Genomic DNA, 18,799 nt, shown 5'->3' on the forward strand with positions numbered 1-18,799 from the left:
ATTTGTTCCTTGTGCCAGTATCAACATTTCCTGAAAATTTAATCAAAATCCGTCCATAACTATTTGAGTTATCTTGCTAACAGACAAACAAACCCCGATGAAAACATAACGGAGGTAATAAAATAAATTAATATGACTTATAAACTGTAATACACCACAACCACCGCCAAGTAGCACCGGCGCGTTCTGTGACGTCATCAAACAGCGCCAACATACGGCACAGAAGAAGAGCCACGACCTTTCAAGCCGCAGAACTGACGGATAGAAACAGGCTTCTATCTTGTATGTTTTGTTTATTTAAAATGATTTGACGGGACATTCAAGACAAGAAAATCCCGAGATGCTTCGTTTTTCTTTAGTAGTTTTCGGCAGAGGAACCGTTAAAAGGGTGAGTTTAACCTGCGCCTGTAGCCTCCAGTCAACTGTTCGGAGAAACAATGCACTGTTATTTTTTAACAAGCTTTTGCAACAGTGAGCCTTAGAATAACAGGAGTTTATGTGACAGATATTTGTACTTAAAGATGTCTGTGACGAAGGTGGTGATGATGAAGTGCATAAACGCTTATATTCGACTGTTACTGCACACAACACCATGTCATTCAAAGATTAACCAGCAACATAAAAGTCCACCAGGAATATACAGTTTACCAAATACATGTTTGATAAATAGGCCAATATTTAAAGAGAACATTTATTATTTTTCATTTTTAATCATCAAAACTATTTCAGATGTGTCAGTTTTCCTCCTTTAATATTCATAACCATATCATGTAATTTCCAGAAACGTTTTACAAAACAAATAGGCCTATTAAAATGATAAAATAAAATTTGGTGATTTGAACTACTTTCTCACTCTACTCAACTACTTAGTGAGTTCATCTCTCTCTCTCTCTCTCTTTTTTTTTTTTTTAAAGTAATTTTGTGTAAAATTTGACCAGCACGTTTACAGTCCATTATAACCCATATTAAAATGTTGTGTCAAGTACTCCTAAATCTACAACCATTTGAATTTGTTCATCCTGTTTATGATCACCAAACATATAAATTTAACTTTAGTCTCACGTGATAATTTATGATTGTTTTTAAGTAAGAAGTGTTGGTGATCGAGCAGGTTTTCAAGCAATTAATCAGTAAATATTTAATAATGTATTTTATTTAACTAATGATAATAATATAATCAGTTGCTGCCCTTATCTTACACATTTTTAGGAATGTTTTACACTCATTCATGGGGTCTGGAAATTGCTATTTTGGTGAGGTTTTCATAAATGTTCCAAAATTGTAAAGATAACTGATAAAGCATTGGCAAAGGTGTTTCAAGTTATGAGGGTTCCTTTGACAATTTGTACAAAACTCAGATTTAGACAAAAACTATGGTCACAGTGAAGCTCTGATTATTACACTACATTATTTTTTGTAGAAAATGTGTTGTTCTCAGTCAAAATAAGCCCATGTCTTGTCCACAGTTCGCCTCTTCATTTGCTGGTGAGAGCGCTGTACCATCCAACCTACTGTTACCGACCAACCTGGTGGATCCATCCAGAACAAGTACGTGCATCTAACTTTTTAACTGCACATGAGTAGATCTACATAAGGTCTGATGTCGACTGTAAATAATGGTCACAGAGAAGAATGTATTCTTGAGATAGTCTTCTGTTGAAAGCCCTCATTTAATAAGCATATTGAGTATTGATAAAAGTCTTAATCAACAATATTTCTGCACACTTATTTCTGTTCTATTTCTTGTCATATTGATAATAATAAATAATAAGTGATATCAAAACATAAGGTATATTAATAAAAAAAACATATTACTTACAAGGATGTATTCCTATCATTAGATATTTAAATGCTGCCTGTAATAGTGTTTAATGTATATTTTCTTATCATTTTCTAAGGTAAAAGTTTTACGTTTTCAGTGTTGATTTGACTTTTTTTCTCCAGAATGTGCAGCTGCTTTCAGCTTTTATGATTAAATATCTCCTACGTTGTTCCTAAAATACTCATGTAAACTCTTTCAGATTAAAGTTGAGTTTTGGTTTGTAAGTGATTTATCCATGATTTTATACTAATTGAGTGTGAAAAAGCACAGCCTGAAGAACAGAAAATATGTTGTACTGTGTAGATGGTATGACATCAGACGTGTTAATACCTTCAGTGTGACCCCACTGTTCAGGTGAATAAGGCTGTGAACTAACCCTTCAACACCAAACTCAAGTCTTTTCTGCACAGATAATCTGAGTCTGTCATCAGACATGACTCCTTCGTACCAGAGAAGCCTGTTGTTGATAGATTTTGATTTTTTTTTCCCTGCAGAGCGTCCGCCTCCTTCTGCAGATTGCTCCTTACCTGTCCTCCGGACATGTGACGCTGCGATTCCTGCTCACCTGAGCCCCATCCAGACGTGGGTGGAGACTCTGGAGCGGCAGGACAGTGAGCCAGTGGGCGTGGCTCAGCTCCACCCAGACGTGTTTGCGGTGCAGCCGAGGTCAAACTAGATTTTTAACAGAATTTCACCTTAAAGGTTTGTTGAAAACTGTATGAATCCCGGTTTACACTGTTCTGTCTCCTCTCAGGTTGGATATTCTCCATCAAGTTGAAATATGGCAGAGGAATTTCAAAAGAATAGTAAGTACATGTTTCTGATAAAATGATAAATAATAATACAGTTATAAATGTGACAAAATGTAAAAGAATAAACATAAACTCAGTTTTATCTTTTAAACTAATGGTTCCTTCCGGATGTTTTTTTTTTTTTTTTTTCAGAGCCACGCCCACACAAAGGTCAGGTCAGAGGTCAAAGGTGGAGGCAGGAAGCCATGGAATCAGAAAGGAGGTGGAAGAGCTCGCCATGGAAGCATCAGATCACCCATATGGAGAGGAGGTAAAGGCGGCCATCATCATAAAACACTCATTTCGTAGCTTTTTACAAGTGCCCAAACACTTTTCAGCAGCAAGGAAAAACCAAAACTCAGTTAGCCATGATGAGTTCATGTGTAATGATTGGCAGAATTCGTGACAGGTGATGTGTTTCAGGTGGGGTGTCTCACGGACCAAGAGGACCCACTAGTTATTACTACATGCTGCCCATGAAAGTTCGCGTTCAAGGACTCAAAGTGGCACTGAGCTCCAAGATGACGCAGGTAACTGGAAATGAGGAATGAAAAGATACAGGTCAAGTCTGCGTTTTTTAAAAATCTGTCCTAAAGTAACAAATGAAGTATTTTCTTAACTTACACTCCTTGTCTGACTCCTCTACTGTAGCTTTAAAACAGAAACAACAAAAATCGCCCCCCCCCCCCCCCCCCCCAAAAAAAAAAATTTGAAAGATAATCATTTTGATGTAACTTAGACTATTGCCAATTAATTTTTTCAGTTAATTTTGGTAGATGCCTGTAGATTGTGTTTTTGTTGCTTACATTAGAATTGGGTGTGGGAATGGCCGGTATCAGCAACAGGAATGGTTGGAGCAGCTACAACAGGTTTCATTCTTCACGCCACAGACCGTAGAGGATGGCCGAGGGAAGGTTAACATCTAGATTAAAAAAATGAATTTAAAATCACCATTTGAAGACTTATATTTTGAAAGTACATTACTTCTAGTGTCCATCACGAGTTTTATTCTTTAGAAAAATGTTTTATTGGACCTATTTTATACTTCTGATAAGCTGAAAGGTCAATTTAAAAACCTTTTGCTACTCTTTTTACACAGGTTACAAATATCTAATAAACTGAGATAAATATACATTAAAATGTATTAATTTATTAAAGTATTTGACTTTGTAGATATTATATGCAATGTATATACTAATAAATATGCTTAATAAGGTATCGAAACTTGTAATTATTCTCCTTTGTCCATCCGTTTCAAAAACACTTAGCAAAACTCTTGCTATTTTATGCCCTTATATATTGAAAAAATACAAACTGTTTACTGTTTTGCAAAATAGACAGACACCCTACAGGACCAGCGGTAAAGATTTTACAGTTTTATGAAAGTTGAAACCACACTTTAAGGCAGGTTTTATAAACTGGTCAAAACAGATGTTAATTTTCTGTCCATCAGTTACCAAGGGGTTTTTACTATTTTTAAGCCAAAAAATTAGTTAAAAATATTTTGTTCAATAGCACATCTAAAAGTGCTGATTATTCCCTGCAAAATGAGGGATCATTCATCTTTCTACCATAAATAGTTGTGAAAGGGCAAACAAAAATGTAGTAAGGCTGTCCATCCCTTACCGCTTGGCCAACCCCATAAACACATACAAAGAACCCTTGAAATGTGAAGCCAAATCCTCCTGATCGCCCCCTGGTGGCTGAATGCAGTATAGGTCACAAATCCTGTCCTTTCCACAGTATTCACTCACTTTGACCAAAATGAAGTCAAAATGCGTGTCCAATAAATGTTCTCAAAGGTATTTGTGTTTAAGTCAGTGTGGTGGGTCACTGTAATAAATTGTGTTACACAGGAAACACTGCAATTCCATTACCGTCAAATTACACAGTGGGAGGAAAAGGATGTGGTGTCCATCTTTATATACAGATATGGTTCATAGTGACCTCACCCACAAATCACATTCTCCAGATGTAGGGAACAGCTGCTTATTTGTTACAGATGACAGTAAAAATCACATCACTATAAAAATGACCTTATACACCAACACTGACTTGTGCACAATTGCAGTATCTGTCAAAATGATTTCAATTTGATGTGTTTCATTTATTGTTCACACTTACTGGTGAACACCTGAGAAACGTGTAGGGTAATTCTAAACCACATCAGAGAGCATTTATTAATGCCTTAACAATGATCTAAAATTTATCAAAAACTGGTTAAAAACAGATTCTACTGAACTTTTTTTAATTCCTTAGGAAAATTCACATGCCCTTCAGTTCAAGAAAATGAAGTTAAAAACCATAATTCACATTTATGCATTTGGCAGATGCTTTTTTCCAAAGCTACTTACAGGGGAAAAAAACATAATAAAAGAATAAAATACAAGAATAGATTAAAGACATAAAACAGCTGTACAATTAAAAACTGAAATAAAAAATACCAAGAAAAACAATAGAATAAACATAATACATTTAAAATGGAATGTTTGAAAGTACTAGGACAGGAGGTGCTCTCAGTGAATTATTTAGTTTGTAGGATAATATTTCTGGTCTTACTGTAGAAAAATATAAAAACAAGAATCATTTTTTTGTTGGAAAGTAAAAAGAAACATAAATATTTAACTTGACTCATTCTTTTAGTTTTTATCATTTTTACCCCTCAGCCGACTGGCTAAAGGGGTATTGTAATCGTTTTGTCAACTATCTGTCCACGCGTCTACTCTGTCCGAGGGGTATTAGTGTGCAGAATGTTATGTTTAAACTCACTGAGCTGCTTTGCTTCTGCAGGACTACCTGCACATCGTGGACTCCCTGAACATCCCCACCCCAGACCCTCAGTACCTGCTGGACCTGATCCGACACAGACACTGGGGACAGTCTGTGTTAATAGTCCATGTGTAAGTTATCAGCCAGGTCACTGTCTCTGAAAACAATACAATTCATTGTGTCTACTCATGTTTTTATTTCTGCCCTTTGTTGCTTTCAGAGGTGAAGAGCTTCCTGAAAACATCCTTCAGGCCACAGCAGATATGAAGACAGTGAACATCATTCCAGCCATCGGTGAGTTCATATCCAGCTCTACAGTCAGGAGATGATTTTATAGTAACAGAAACTTTACACATTACTGTAAATAATTTCACTTCATAGCAACAACTGTGGTATGTTAATATTGTGTTCTTTCAAATATTTGATAGATTTGACTTAGAATTTAATACTGACTTTATTTCATCTGCTCCTACATTTTTTTTATTGTAATATTTTTAGTTTTCCCCGCACCAATAGTGAGGATGAAGCAGGTTCAAATAATGAATGAATTTTTGGTTTTATGGCTTTTGGTAAGACTGTTTTTTTTTTTTTTAGGCCAAACAATTAATTTAGAAAACATTCTGCACATTTGTTACTCCATATATTTGCTGGTCAGTAGAAACCAGTAGTTACAGACACTGACTGGCTCTGAATTATTGATTTCACTGTGTTTAAGGATGAGTAGAAGCCACTGTTTTTGAACCACAGTCCATTTGACACTAATGTTTTCTCCATCAGGTCTGAACGTCCATAGTATGCTGAAACATGAGGCCCTCGTCCTCACTATGGAAACGGTCCAGTTTCTGGAAGAGAAGCTGCTTTGGCACGACAAGCGCTACACACCTCTGTACCCATTTAAACTGCCCTACTCCGACCTGTAACATATGCACTGACTGAAGAGCCAAATGTTTTCATTACGTTTATTATGTTTAACAAAAAAATATCATTAATAAATAGTGACAATGATTTAAAAAAGTAAAAGTCTGGTTCAAATAGTCTAAAAGGCATTTGTAAACGTTAAGGCCTAAAATCGGTAGCTGTACTTGTGTGGAAGGAGGCCATTGGCCAAATCGTTCCTGATCTCCCACCGGAGCGCTGAACGTTTTTTCTCCGTCGGCACAGTGTAGGTGTTCGGTACGAAAACTCTGCGAGGTTTCGGCTGCAACAGACAAAAGAAAGAAACATTAGCACTGAAGTTAAACGTATAAGCTTTACATATTTGCTGGCCACACTTATTACTGAAGGTGGGAGTGTTGTTGCACTACGTCCACTTTGTGGACGTAGTGCAACATTTATTCATGAAAAAAAGATGATACCTAAAGGTTAAAGTGACAGTTTGGATTTGTTCGAGTGGACTTCTGTAGGATTTTCACTGCTTTACTTTTGGACATCTCCAACTGGTTTGTGTTACTGTACGAGTTTGTTTAAAGCTGCAGGAGACTTTCGTCACCAATTTTTCATCAGTTCTGTAAAACCTCAATCATATCCTCCGTATCACGAATCCATAAGTCTTTCTGTGATTACTCACCTGAATCTCTTCCCTCATGGTGAACAATTTCTGAGTGCCATCCACCATAAACAAACCATTTGTTTACAAACAGAACCAGGAGGTAATTTGGGCATTTTCGGATTTTGTCGTGACATGCATTGTGGGAAGCAGAGGTTCGTGCAGCCGCCTGGCAGCGGCAGCACAACCATATGATATCATATGGTTGCAACAAACACAATGTGGAAATGGCTGGAGGGAATTGGAGCTCCAGCCATTTCCATGCCGTGTTTGTTTGCAGCTGCGCGAACCTCCGCTTCCCACAATGCACTTCGCGACAAAATTCTGAAGATGAGTTACCTACCGGCTCTGTTTGTAAACAAAGGGTTTGTTTATGGTGGAGTACGTTTCCAAATTGTTCACCGTGAGGGAAGTGATTCAGGTGAGTAACCACAGAAAGACTTATGGATTTGTGATACTGAGGATATGACTGGGGTTTTACAGATCTGATGAAAAATTGGTGACAAAAGTCTCCTGCAGCTTCAACTGCATGAAGAAATAAAAATGTTCACAGTGCATTCAAGGTTCTAAACAAACAGGATTTACACAGAGCAGATAAATATTTCCTTGTTTGAAAAGAACACTTACCGGTGGAGGCTGGTATGCAAGTCGTTCCTGTTTAAGAAAGAAACCAGAAAAAAGATGCAGTAAATAACCATTGGAGCACCAGTGTTTCATTTGAGACATTGCTGTTTCATAGTAGATAATTGAATAATTACATTTTACCTACAATCAGGGTTTGTACACATTTTTCAAGGTAAATTTCAAGCACTTTTAAGGGTCATTTTCAAATTTTTCCAGCACAGCATCTTATCACAGGGGTAAAATACATAACTACCGGAATACATATACTCATTTTTTTCACTTTTTATCATAGTGATGTACATTGTATTATACTATAAACATCTAAAATTTTGTTTCATAATAGCAAAAAGCTTAGGAATTAAAGGAGAACAAAGTTTTATCCAAGAAAAGGGAAGCCACTTGGCGTTCTTCAGCCACACTCACACAGAGCCTGGGATTAAGATACAAATGTACCTGGAGTCGACCTGAGATCACCTGCCAATTTTCTTTTGAGTTTTATTTTAAAAAATGTATCACCTCTCTGTAAGTAGCTTTGCCTTGCCATCTAACCTGGCAGAGTTGATATTAAAAATAATTCAATTCAGTTGTATCTGTAGAGCCCTATATCACAACAAGATTGCCTCACAGGGCAAAAAATAAATACATAAATCACATCACAGTGTCAGAATTGCAAGCACTTAAACTAAAATTCAAGCACTTTTCAAACCTTGAAAACAACAGTGAAATTCAAGCATTTTCAAGGATTTCAAGTACCCATATGAACCCTGTATAATGGATTAAGATCGAGATGTAGAAGCACATGAAGGACTAGAGATGACCCATTTGCATCACAACAATGTGGGAAATTGAGTCTCATAAATCAATAAAATGAATAAAAATAGAACTGAAACCATTGCAAGATCAAAATATGGAAAACGTCACATATACACAGTAAAACCAGGCTGTACAGAAAGTGGCGGTGGTTAAATTATGTATCTGGTGGCAGAAGAACAAGGAAAACGTACAACTTTATGACAAATGAAAAGATAAAATCAGAATTAAGTTTTATTTTTCAATCAATGTAGTTTTCATACCCGTATTTCCCAGCGAAGATCTCTCCTGTCTTTTTCTCCTGGAAGTTTGAACATTTCCCAGAGCTGTTTATACTGGAAGTACCTGCAGAGACGACCTGGATTAATTTAAAGAGCAGGATGAAAAGCACACGGTACAACTGAGGACTGGGGTTCTTTCTTACTTTGCCACTGGATCTGTCTTTTTGATGATCGGCTGACTCAGCACTGGCCGGATAACTGAAACACAGGTTAATAACATCGAAACAGGATAAAACATCAGGATGATAGAACGTAGCTGGTTGTAATGAGATGCTGTTGACTTACAAGATTTGGGTTTTGGTCTGATGTCTCCGTCGCTTCGAGTTCGAGTCTGTCCAAATTAAATAAACGATTCAGTTCCAAATCAACAAATCTGCAGCTTGAACAAACTAAACGGCTCATCCTGAGGTTCGTCGGGACCTACCATGGTTCTGATGTAGGATTCGAAGGCTGTCAGAGACATCCCCTCGGCCTCGGAGCTCTGGGTGTCGCTGCGACTCGTTACGTCTTCGTTCTCGGAGTCATGTTGAGCAGACGGAGACAAATGCAGGTCAGCCAGACGCTCCTCCAGACGACTCGCAGCATCTGAGGACAAACCACATCCAGCAGAGAGGTCACCAGACTGAAACTGGGATGAATCAGAATTAGTAGCAAAAAACAAACATTACCATTAGTTTTAACTCTGGTCGGAGTTAAATAACTGAAAAAGCCAAAGTTTTCCTGTTGGTACCATGGTCTCATTAATACAAACACAATATACATATATGTTTGGCACAGCTTGGAAAAATGCAAGAACATACAAACAACTGTGATTAAATACAATTGTTGAAATCCATAAGGTCTACATGAACAATATTGTTAAGCTTCTAAATAAAAAAAAAAAAAAATCCAAACAAAAAAACTACGGAGTATTTAGTGACTGAATTTCACAGGGAAAACAAGGATTTAGAGAAAATAAAGTTGTAGGTAAAACATGGTGATGGAAAATTGTCCAGAATGCGATGAAACATTTCTGAATGATCTGCTGATAATAGCAAATTCAGATCTCTGAGGTTCACTCTAATCTTAAGACTCATTTTAATCAGATATAAAAAGTTAACTTCAGATATAAGTTGATATTATTTTGAAACTAATTTGAGCTCTTTTTCCACCATGCAGCTCCTCAAATGTGACTCAACACTTTTCCTGTTTTAGAATAAACAGATGATCTTTGGGTTGTTGGAGCAGAGACCATGATTTCTGTCACTAAATCATCTTGAACCGTGGGAAATTCTAACCATTATTTCTTACAATTTTATGGGAGAAAAGATTAATGGGTGAATTGTCAAAATAATTCGACAATAATGCAGCACGCGTTAAAATCTATCCGGTGTTCTTGTACTGATGCAGAACAGGGCAGTATTTACCCATCCTTGGTCTGAGGTTTCCTTCCCACTCCTCCAACATCCTGTACGTGGACCAGCTCAGATCCACTTTGGAGTCAATGAACTTTATGTCCTTGTTGCTTGAAGAATCATCTTCACCCTCAGACTCCACTTTCTTTAAATTATTTTCCTCTTTCGATTCCATTTTTTCCACACTACTTTCCTCTTCAAACTCTGCTTTCTCCAGATCATCTTCCCTTTTAGATCCCCCTTCCTCTAAATTGTCTTCCTCTTCAAACTGCTGCTCCTCTGCTTCAGGCGTTTCATATTCTTCATTCAGTTTATAGTCACTTCCACTACCCAAAGGATCTCCATCCAACAGTCTGTCTTCAGCTGCAGTAACATGGTGGTGATGTTCTTCTGATTTTGTATCTGTCAAATCCTCATATTTCTCCTCAGAATCCTCACTTTTCACTTGTTCCACCTTCATGTTGGTGAAGTTGACCTCTTCATGTGGATCTTCATAACAAACCACTTCATCGGTGAGTTTGTCGTCTTGTAACGGCTGAGCGGACTCATAGTCCAGATCATGTGTGGGTTCAATATCAAACCCACCGAAGCTGCAAAGTGACCGATCATCGTCGTCGTCTCTCACCTCAGAAAGGTCTCCCTGACTGTCCTGGTCAAACTCTGTAATGGTGTGGTTGTCTCTGTAGTCTCCGGCCTCCTGCTCCTCTGGTCTGTAGGTGCCATAACCAGAGGTCATCAGACTTGGAGCTGGACTACCAGAGCTGCTGCTGCACCTTTCCCCATCACTGGGGTCGCCATCATTGACACCATCGTCTTCATCATCATCATCAGCGTGATCGTCATCGTGATCCTCATCATCACTGTCATCATTCTGACTGTCACCTTCGCTGTCGTCATCATTGTCGTCATCCTCATCAGTTGTTCTCTCCTCTGGATTTTCTTCTGTAACATTGTTCAGTTTGTTCAGCTCAGGCTTTTCCTCCCCTAAATCCTCCTGAAGGGATTCCTCTACTTTTGCTGCAGGTTTAGATTCTTCTTCATCGACCGGTTGCTGAATCTCCACCCTCTCCTCTTCATCTTCCTCATCCTGACGCTCACCATCAGACCAAAAAGAAGAGTTGAGTGAGTTGTTATCATCGTCACTCTCCTTGTCCGACTGAGCGCTGTACATTTTGTACATGGTGGTAAATTGCTGTCCTGTTCAGGTGTGTGCAGAGTGGGATCTGAGAGCAGATGGCTTAAGGATAGAGGGAGCTAAGAGGATTAACAGCCCATTAGTGCAGTGTAAACAGCTCCACTTGGTGGCGGCAAATGGGATTACGCCTTTGCTTCAGCGTTTATTCCATTCAGTTGACTCCACTGTATTCACTCCATTCATGTTATTAGAGGTGACATGAACTCTGTTCTACTGCCAGGTTAACTTCATTCATCCTAATATAGAGATTTTTAAAGAATATTTTACTTGGGTCATTGATTGCATATTTTTCAACACAACTAGCAAAACAAAAACTGTCAGTGACCTAGTTTTTATATTGTGACATTTTATTAATTATTTGAGAGGGTTAATTTCTAAAAGTTGACATAACATTTTTTTAAAACTTTTTTTAAAATAATTTGTATGGAACTACACAAATGAGTTAATTCATTCATTTTAACATGTTTCGGCTTCATGAAAGTGAGATTTTGCTACTTTTCTTCACATACCCAAGGATAAATTAATCAAATTTAGAGTTTCCATATGCTGGTTGAAAAAAAACAAACTAACAACAACAGATATTTGAATTTATAACCCTAGGCTCAGAGACGTTATAGCAGGGAACTTTTTTGTTTTGTCACAATAGGTTCAAGCCTTACACATATAATACTGCATCTTAATTCTGGTTTCAATCTAGTTATGTTTGTACATTTGAAACTCTACTGTACCTCCTATTTAATGCCTTTAAATACATACTCTCCCCATCTGTTTATGTTTTAAAACCAATTTTTATTCATTGATCTCTCAATTATTACTTTTTGAGCAAAAAACCTGTCAAGACACATGATGAAATTGGTTATATTACCTGAGTCTTCGCTGTAGATTGATTCATCGCAGACAAGAGACTCGCCATTATGTTTCCTGTTCATGACCAAAAACACGGAAAATAAATCACCAGTTCATTTGTTCCAGTAACAAGACACATTATTTTGTGGCACTGACAAATAATTAATACACATTTTTATATTTTGTTCAGTTTTCTTTTGACATAAATTGTATTTACAATAATTACAAATGGCAAGTAAATGCAAATATAAATGACAGAGTGAACAAGCATCTACAGCACTGAAAGTCTTGCTGTAAAAGTCACCTCAGGACTTTTCTCCTGATGAAGTGTCTCCCCTGGCTGTCAGGGGTTGACATAAAGCTGTCAGTCTGTGGTGGGTGAAGTGTCGTATCCTCAGGGTCCAGCTCCACCTGCAGCATGTTGGGAGCACCTGGAGCCAGCTGCTGCCTTGAAGCCACAGAGTGCCGAGCGTACGAGTCACAGCATCCCCCCTGCCGCCCATAGTCTCGGTTCTGACAGGTGGTAAGTACCTGTAAAAACATAGAGTTCATCTCTTTTTGTCCAAATATGCACACTGATACAACTATAAAGCACCAATCTCATCTAGTCTGATATTCTACAACTCTGTAAAGAGTTTTTTTATGGTGACTCAACAGCTGTAGTTACTGATTCCAACTTTACTATTTAAATAGAAATTAAATAAATCTTATGTGTGTTTATATGACCAAAAATATTTAGTAAAAATATGTGGAATTAGCAAAAAAAATAAATAAATAATAAAGAGCTTGACGATCCAAGGGGCTCTAACAAAAAATACTTTTATTTGTATTACCTCCATGTTTCTGTCTAGAAAACTGTTCCATCCCTCAGTGCTTGCCTCACATGCTTTTAATTTGTTTAGATTTGGGTTGGATTAATATGTCTGGGAAACTGGGCCTTTAGGTTTTTAGAAGAAGCAGGAGTGCTTTCTCACTGACATTGGGAGTACAATTTCTATATTTTCTATGCCACTGAGCAAATCAAAAGCTTTGTACACTGAATCAGTTCCTTTTTGCACTGCAACAATATATGTACAGGATGCCCCAAAAACAAAAGAGAAAAAGTCTTAACCAGGGTCTGTAGTTATACAGGCATTTCAAACCACTTCTTTTAAAGGATGTTTTTAGTGATAAAAACTAGATATTAACATCTTCAGAATGGGTAGGTTCCAACAACCTTAAAAACTTGTTTTGTCACAATATTGAGGTGTATGACTTTTAACACAACAGTGAGAGAACTGTCGTAAAGTCACTTTTTTGTGATCTGGCGCTATATAAATAAAATTTGATTGATTGAGTGATTTAATTGGTTTTCCCCTGTAAGTCGCTTTGGAAAAAAGCGTCTGCCAAATGCGTAAAAAGAAAAAAAAAAAGAAAAAAAAAGAAAAGTGTGTCATCACTTACCCGTGTGTCATGATCCCCATTTTGTGCATGTAAGAAAAAACCGTCACCATTTCTGAAGCAGTGCCGACTCACTGTAAAGAAAAGGACACATTCACTAGTTAATATACACTTATCTATAAATGGTAAAAAAAAAAAAAAAAACCCACATGTACTTATGCTGCACTGCACTAACATTTCTCTTTGGTGTAGGCAGGAGGACTCAGGTGAGATGTGGCTGTCTGGGAGTTTACTTGATTTGACGAGGACAGGCTTTTCCATTCTCCGCGTTGAATCAAATCATCCAGATCTGACAGCAGACAGAATAAGATGAAACACTTGCTGTTCTTTATTCATCAAAGTAATTTCCACACTGACAAATGCTTGTCAAATGAAGCTGAGTAAACCTTTTACCTCGCTTAAACTCTCGTAGTTTGTGTTTTGGTATATTCTTGTAGCCGAGTATCTCCAACTGTTCCTGAATTTCCTCTTCAGTAAAATCTAGGCTGTCCATAATACATCCAGCTTCAGGTCTAGGAGGCTGCTAAAAGACCCATTGCAGAAATGTCACGATGTCAATAAAGATCGACTGTCCTAATATATGGCAAGTTTAATATCCATCTACGTTGAAAATACTTTTTTCCCCGAACACATTGGATGTCTGTGGACTGCTGAGTTTGCCAAAAGGTTTCAGAATATGTACTTATTTGGTTTTGTTCTCACTCATGTATTCTTTGGCAAGATAGGTTCATGCATTTTCCTATTTAATAAACCCCCCGTTTTCATTTTCTTTAGCTTTTAAATTGTTCTTCTACTTAAGTAAATTAATGCTATACCTTGATTTTACTTCTACGTTTTCTACAGAAAACTAACTCAAATAAACCTTTATATCAATCTTTCAAACTATAAAACTAAGATTATATTTTATGTAGCTGTGTATTTTTGGGACATGATTAATGATATCTATAGGAACGTGTTCTGCTCCCTTGGCATTCTTTATATATTCATCTTTTTATAAGGCAAATATCAATCAAATAAAGTAAAAAACAAACAATATCCTTTGGAAAACACAAATTGTGTTACTATCATTTTGTACACCGAGTTCACAGTATAAAAGTACCAAAAAACAATTTCTAAATCAAAAGTTAAAAACATTTTCTTACACGAAAACTAATTTGATAACATTTATACTAGATTCGTCACAATAGTCTGGTACACGGAAACTATGCTAGGCTAACAATTAGCATCCAAACAAACAGCAAACAAACACAATGTTCAGCGTTAAAATATGTTTAACGGGTTTGTTTCTCACCAGTACACAGTCCGGTCACCTGTTACAATAAATTCATAGTGATGGAATTTTCCGACAACCTTATACTTTGATGTTAATTTTGCTGAATTATTGTTTCCAGGGGCAGACCCAGTACCAAGACAACAGCCGTTAACGAGCTTTAAAAACGACGCCTCTTTACGTCTGTCACAAACTTCCGGCGTCTTCTTCTTCGTGGTTTATTAAGGGAAGACGTATTGTCGCCCCCTATTGGATTAGAGTGTAAATTTATTCACAGTCAATGGTACTGGTACTATAGTATCAACACTGGTTTTCCAAATACAGCTCTGGAAAAAAAATAAGAAACCACTGCAATTTCCTCTGCATGTCTGCATTTTTGTTTTATTTTTATTTATTTTACCTTTATTTAACCAGGAAGTCCCACTGAGATAAGGAATCTCTTTTGTAAGGGAGACATGGCCAAAGTAGCAGGAAGTCCAAACAACATAAAACACATGCATGACACAAAATAAACAATAAAACACAATAACAACTATTCAACCATAATGGCATCAAGAGAAACAATGACATTCCTCCTTCACTGCATTCTCCATGATACTTTTAAAATCATGAATAGAAATGAATGCATGTAGTTTTACAGTTTTTTGGAGATTATTCCATGACCATGGTGCATGGTAGGAGAATACTGTTTTTCCAAAGTCTGTCAGAATTTTGGGAACAGTCAAAAGCAACCACTTGGAGGAACGTAAATGGAAACTACTAGAGCTAACAGACAGAAGATTACTGAAGTATTTTGGGAGCTTTATAGATGAACATAAACCAGTGTTTTTGTCTATGGATGGTTAATGAGGTCCAGCCGAATGTATGTATGACATGTATGACAGCCATTCCATTCCTGTGTCTGCTGAATTCCAACACAAGCACACCTTATTCTACTAAACACTTGATCCATGTCTTATTTAAGAAGGAGAAGCTTAAAAACCACTACTGTGTCCACCACTATCTTCTTGCAATATGCAAAACAGTGCTATTAGTACCACAGAAGTAAGTGGAATCAAAAAATAATTCTTGAAAACTACTGGACTTCTGCTCTGACAATGTTCCCAAACTCTGAGGACTGTTTTTTCTATCAGGACAATGCTCCTGGCCTCCGCTAGGTCCATAAAGGTGTGGATGACGGACCACCAGATGCAGACCCTGTCATGGCCAATCCAATCTCCAGACCTGAACCCACTTTGAAAACTTCTGGAGGAAAATGGATGGTCACAAGCCAACAAACATTGCTGAGTTTCTTGAATTTCTATGTCAGGAGCTGCATAAAGTCATCCACCAGCAATGGAGGAGAGCCAAGACACGTGACAGCTGTCATTTGAAAATCAGGATTATTCCAACAAATTTTAATGTCTGAACTTTTCCCAAGTTATAACATTAGTTTGTGTTGTTTAGAAATGAATATGAACTGGTTTTCTTTGTATTATTTGAGGTCTGAAAACACTGCATCTTTTTCTTAATTTGACCATGTGTCATGTTCTGCAAATACATGCTCGAAATAATAATATTTTTATTTGGAATTTGGGAGAAATGTTGTTGGTAGTTTAGAGAATAAAACCAAAATGTTCATCTTACTCAAACACCAAATCAAAGAAAGTGATAATTTTTGCAGAGCTGTATATTCTGATCAGCTGTAGAACTTTTTAAATGCAGGTTAAAGCATTTCTATTTCCATGCCATGCAGACTGAGCTCTAAAACATGTACACTCTTTTTCTTTACATATATATTAACAGCCTAAGTCTTTATTTTGTGTACTTTGAGCTTTGTCATAGTTATATTTCAAATTTGTATGTATTTTATTATTTGAGCCCTTTGCTTTAATGTTTATCCAGATGTCCTTTAAGGTACCTGACCTTACCTTACCTTACCTTACCTTACCTTACCTTACTTGGTGAAACAATCTAAAGAGCAATTCTGACCCAAAAGACACGAAAAAGAAAAAGTCTGGAATTAACCCCCCTCTACATTTGACCAATATTTAACTATTCTGTGGCAGTCCATCATTTGATCATTTGGTATTTTAATCATGCATTCCCAGTACAATAACGCAATGTGCATTTGTAAAATTATATAGTACAATAAAGAAAACAGGAAAGATATTTAGTATTTCCATGGAAGGGGGGTTGTGGCATAATTTCCAAAAGTCAGATCTGATTACTTGTTTAATGAAGAAAAACATCCACTAGTGTACTTACTTAGAAACAAACAATGTATAAATGTGTGTCGGTATAGGCTGTGTATATTCTGTAGTAGTTTGCTGTAGTCTTTATGCTTGATTTCTACTGTTTTTACAGGTTTAACTCTTTCCTTTATGAACGTAATGGCAGGTACCCCCCACCCTGTTTGTGCAGAAAATCCTCCTCCTCTTTCTTCCTCTCCTCCTCCAGTCAGCCTGCAGAGCCTCGGCGTCTCATGAATAATCAGGACTTTCTAACATCGTCCCCTTCCAGCAGGCCGAGGGCTTTCAGTCAGGGGGGAGACTAACAGGTGGACCGTCCTTGAGCCCCGTCTAATCTGGGAAAAAAGGACTTTTAGCGCCTTCCTCGGCCCTGGGAAGACCATGGCTCCGTCCAGGATCTATCGGGAGTCTTTGCTGGTGCTTTTACTGCAAATCGTGTTGATTTGCTCTGCTCAGGTGAGACAGAAGAGCTCTTTGTTTCCTCTCCTGACCTCTTCTAATGGAGACAAAAACTCGAGATCAAGACCTACATGCCTATATGACTACCTAGATAACTACATCATACCAATAATGCATGTGCCTTACATTAAAATATACTGTATTCTATAATTATTCTCTTATATAACTGAGTTTCTGTGTAGTTCCAGCCACGAGTTGAATTAATTGAACTTTATTGTTTATACCGAATACCTCAAATTTAACATTTTTTTATTTGTGTGAAAACTTGTCTTTGACAGAGTAATTAAATGATCTATCTCCTGACAACTTTGCATTTTTATTGTTTAAAAGCGTATTTTTTAAAAAAGAAAAAATCTCTTTAATATAGAAGAACCTATTACTTTCATTCCATCATATAATATTTTTAAATATTTCACTTTATTATTACATGAGTAAATAAGATATGAAAGTGTAAGTGTTAAACTGTAATAATATGCTTTGTTAACACATATATAAAAGTGCACACTCAAAAATTGCTATTTCTACCGTATATATATATATATATATATATATATATATATATATATATATATATATATATATATATATATATATATATATATATATATTTGTTTTTTTTTTTGTTTTTTTTTTTGTTTTTTTTGTTTTAATATTAACCTGAAACTGGGGTCTATTCATCCCAGTAAGCACACATGACACCAATAAGATCCAGACAGCAGCCATAATCTGAACACATGCACTTACTTAGGAGGTATAATGGGACTATAATGGGAAACCAGGTTTAGTTTCATGACCTTTCCCCTCACATCACCCAAACAATGTGACTCTGTGTGAGCTGCCTTTACAGCAGCAGCAGCCAGTGGAGGGAAAAGTATTAAGACCCTTTATTCAAGAATCTCACACTGTGAAACCACTGGTAAATACAACAAAAAGTTCTGCATTTGACACCTGATTTAACATAAAAGTATGTCAACGTTATCAGCTAAATGTACTTGAAAAACTCATCGTACAGTAAAATGGTACCTTCCAGTGTTTTACTTCAACATATGATGTTTTTGATTTATTTAACTGATGCATTTTAAGATACATTTTATTGCTGTAAATTCTATAGGACCATCATCATATATGTTTGTAGCGATGTTGTCCTATGAGAACCATGCATCTCTTAAAAATCTACATTTCATGAGCTCAGAAAAACAGGTCGGTCTTCATCTTTGTGATGATGCATTTTCCAGTGAATGCACGGTGGTCTTGAAGAGTTTATTTAGCTTGAAAGGATGATTTATTTAAAAAATTAAAAGCAACACTAGAGGAAAAATGT

The 18,799-nt window shown here is 36.8% G+C and overlaps 3 protein-coding genes across 5 annotated transcripts in view; 2 read left to right on the plus strand and 1 right to left on the minus strand.

Moving 5' to 3' along the window:
* The first annotated feature begins 202 nt into the window (after window positions 1–202).
* On the plus strand, window positions 203–6,402 carry mrpl4 (mitochondrial ribosomal protein L4). The gene is made up of 9 exons (XM_030132895.1): window positions 203–388; window positions 1,467–1,548; window positions 2,317–2,488; window positions 2,577–2,628; window positions 2,767–2,884; window positions 3,037–3,143; window positions 5,404–5,513; window positions 5,603–5,676; window positions 6,160–6,402. The coding sequence occupies exons 1-9, from the start codon at window positions 341–343 to the stop codon at window positions 6,300–6,302; spliced, it is 906 nt and encodes a 301-aa protein (XP_029988755.1). The 5' UTR covers window positions 203–340; the 3' UTR covers window positions 6,303–6,402.
* On the minus strand, window positions 6,328–14,955 carry hyls1 (HYLS1 centriolar and ciliogenesis associated). 3 transcript variants are annotated; one of them, XM_030132749.1, is made up of 12 exons: window positions 14,810–14,955; window positions 13,912–14,038; window positions 13,694–13,807; window positions 13,522–13,592; window positions 12,383–12,609; window positions 12,098–12,153; window positions 9,068–9,228; window positions 8,929–8,974; window positions 8,787–8,841; window positions 8,626–8,707; window positions 7,556–7,582; window positions 6,328–6,580 (listed from the first exon to the last, which is right to left on the minus strand). In XM_030132749.1, exons 2-12 carry the CDS (start codon window positions 14,009–14,011, stop codon window positions 6,446–6,448), a joined length of 1,074 nt encoding a protein of 357 aa, XP_029988609.1. In that variant the 5' UTR covers window positions 14,012–14,038; window positions 14,810–14,955; the 3' UTR covers window positions 6,328–6,445. The 3 variants fall into 3 exon arrangements, with proteins under 3 accessions (XP_029988609.1, XP_029988603.1, XP_029988596.1); XM_030132743.1 differs by having other exon boundaries at window positions 13,912–14,041; XM_030132736.1 differs by lacking the exons at window positions 12,098–12,153; window positions 12,383–12,609; window positions 13,522–13,592; ... (1 more) ...; window positions 13,912–14,038; window positions 14,810–14,955 and adding an exon at window positions 10,050–11,402.
* A 2,287-nt stretch (window positions 14,956–17,242) lies between these two features.
* Window positions 17,243–18,799, plus strand: part of col9a1a (collagen, type IX, alpha 1a) — a 32,867-nt gene continuing 31,310 nt past the window's right edge. Inside the window, exon 1 of the mRNA XM_030132638.1 lies at window positions 17,243–17,475. Coding sequence (XP_029988498.1) covers window positions 17,401–17,475 — 75 coding nt within the window. The 5' untranslated portion in view covers window positions 17,243–17,400. The remainder of the gene's footprint in view (window positions 17,476–18,799) is intronic.

Source organism: Sphaeramia orbicularis, chromosome 1 (assembly GCF_902148855.1).
Source record: "Sphaeramia orbicularis chromosome 1, fSphaOr1.1, whole genome shotgun sequence".
NCBI classification, from domain to species: Eukaryota; Metazoa; Chordata; class Actinopteri; order Kurtiformes; family Apogonidae; genus Sphaeramia; species Sphaeramia orbicularis.

Excerpts from the sequence above, each read along its gene's own strand:
- mrpl4 (XM_030132895.1), top strand. The coding sequence starts at position 341 with ATGCTTCGTTTTTCTTTAGTAGTTTTCGGCAGAGGAACCGTTAAAAGG. Across the intron at positions 389-1,466 it reads GCAGAGGAACCGTTAAAAGG|TTCGCCTCTTCATTTGCTGG; the intron begins GTGAGTTTAACC and ends TCTTGTCCACAG. Across the intron at positions 5,677-6,159 it reads GAACATCATTCCAGCCATCG|GTCTGAACGTCCATAGTATG; the intron begins GTGAGTTCATAT and ends TTTCTCCATCAG.
- hyls1 (XM_030132736.1), bottom strand. The coding sequence starts at position 11,217 with ATGTACAAAATGTACAGCGCTCAGTCGGACAAGGAGAGTGACGATGAT. Across the intron at positions 8,842-8,928 it reads CAGACCAAAACCCAAATCTT|TTATCCGGCCAGTGCTGAGT; the intron begins GTAAGTCAACAG and ends CCTGTGTTTCAG. Across the intron at positions 8,708-8,786 it reads AAGACAGATCCAGTGGCAAA|GTACTTCCAGTATAAACAGC; the intron begins GTAAGAAAGAAC and ends TCGTCTCTGCAG.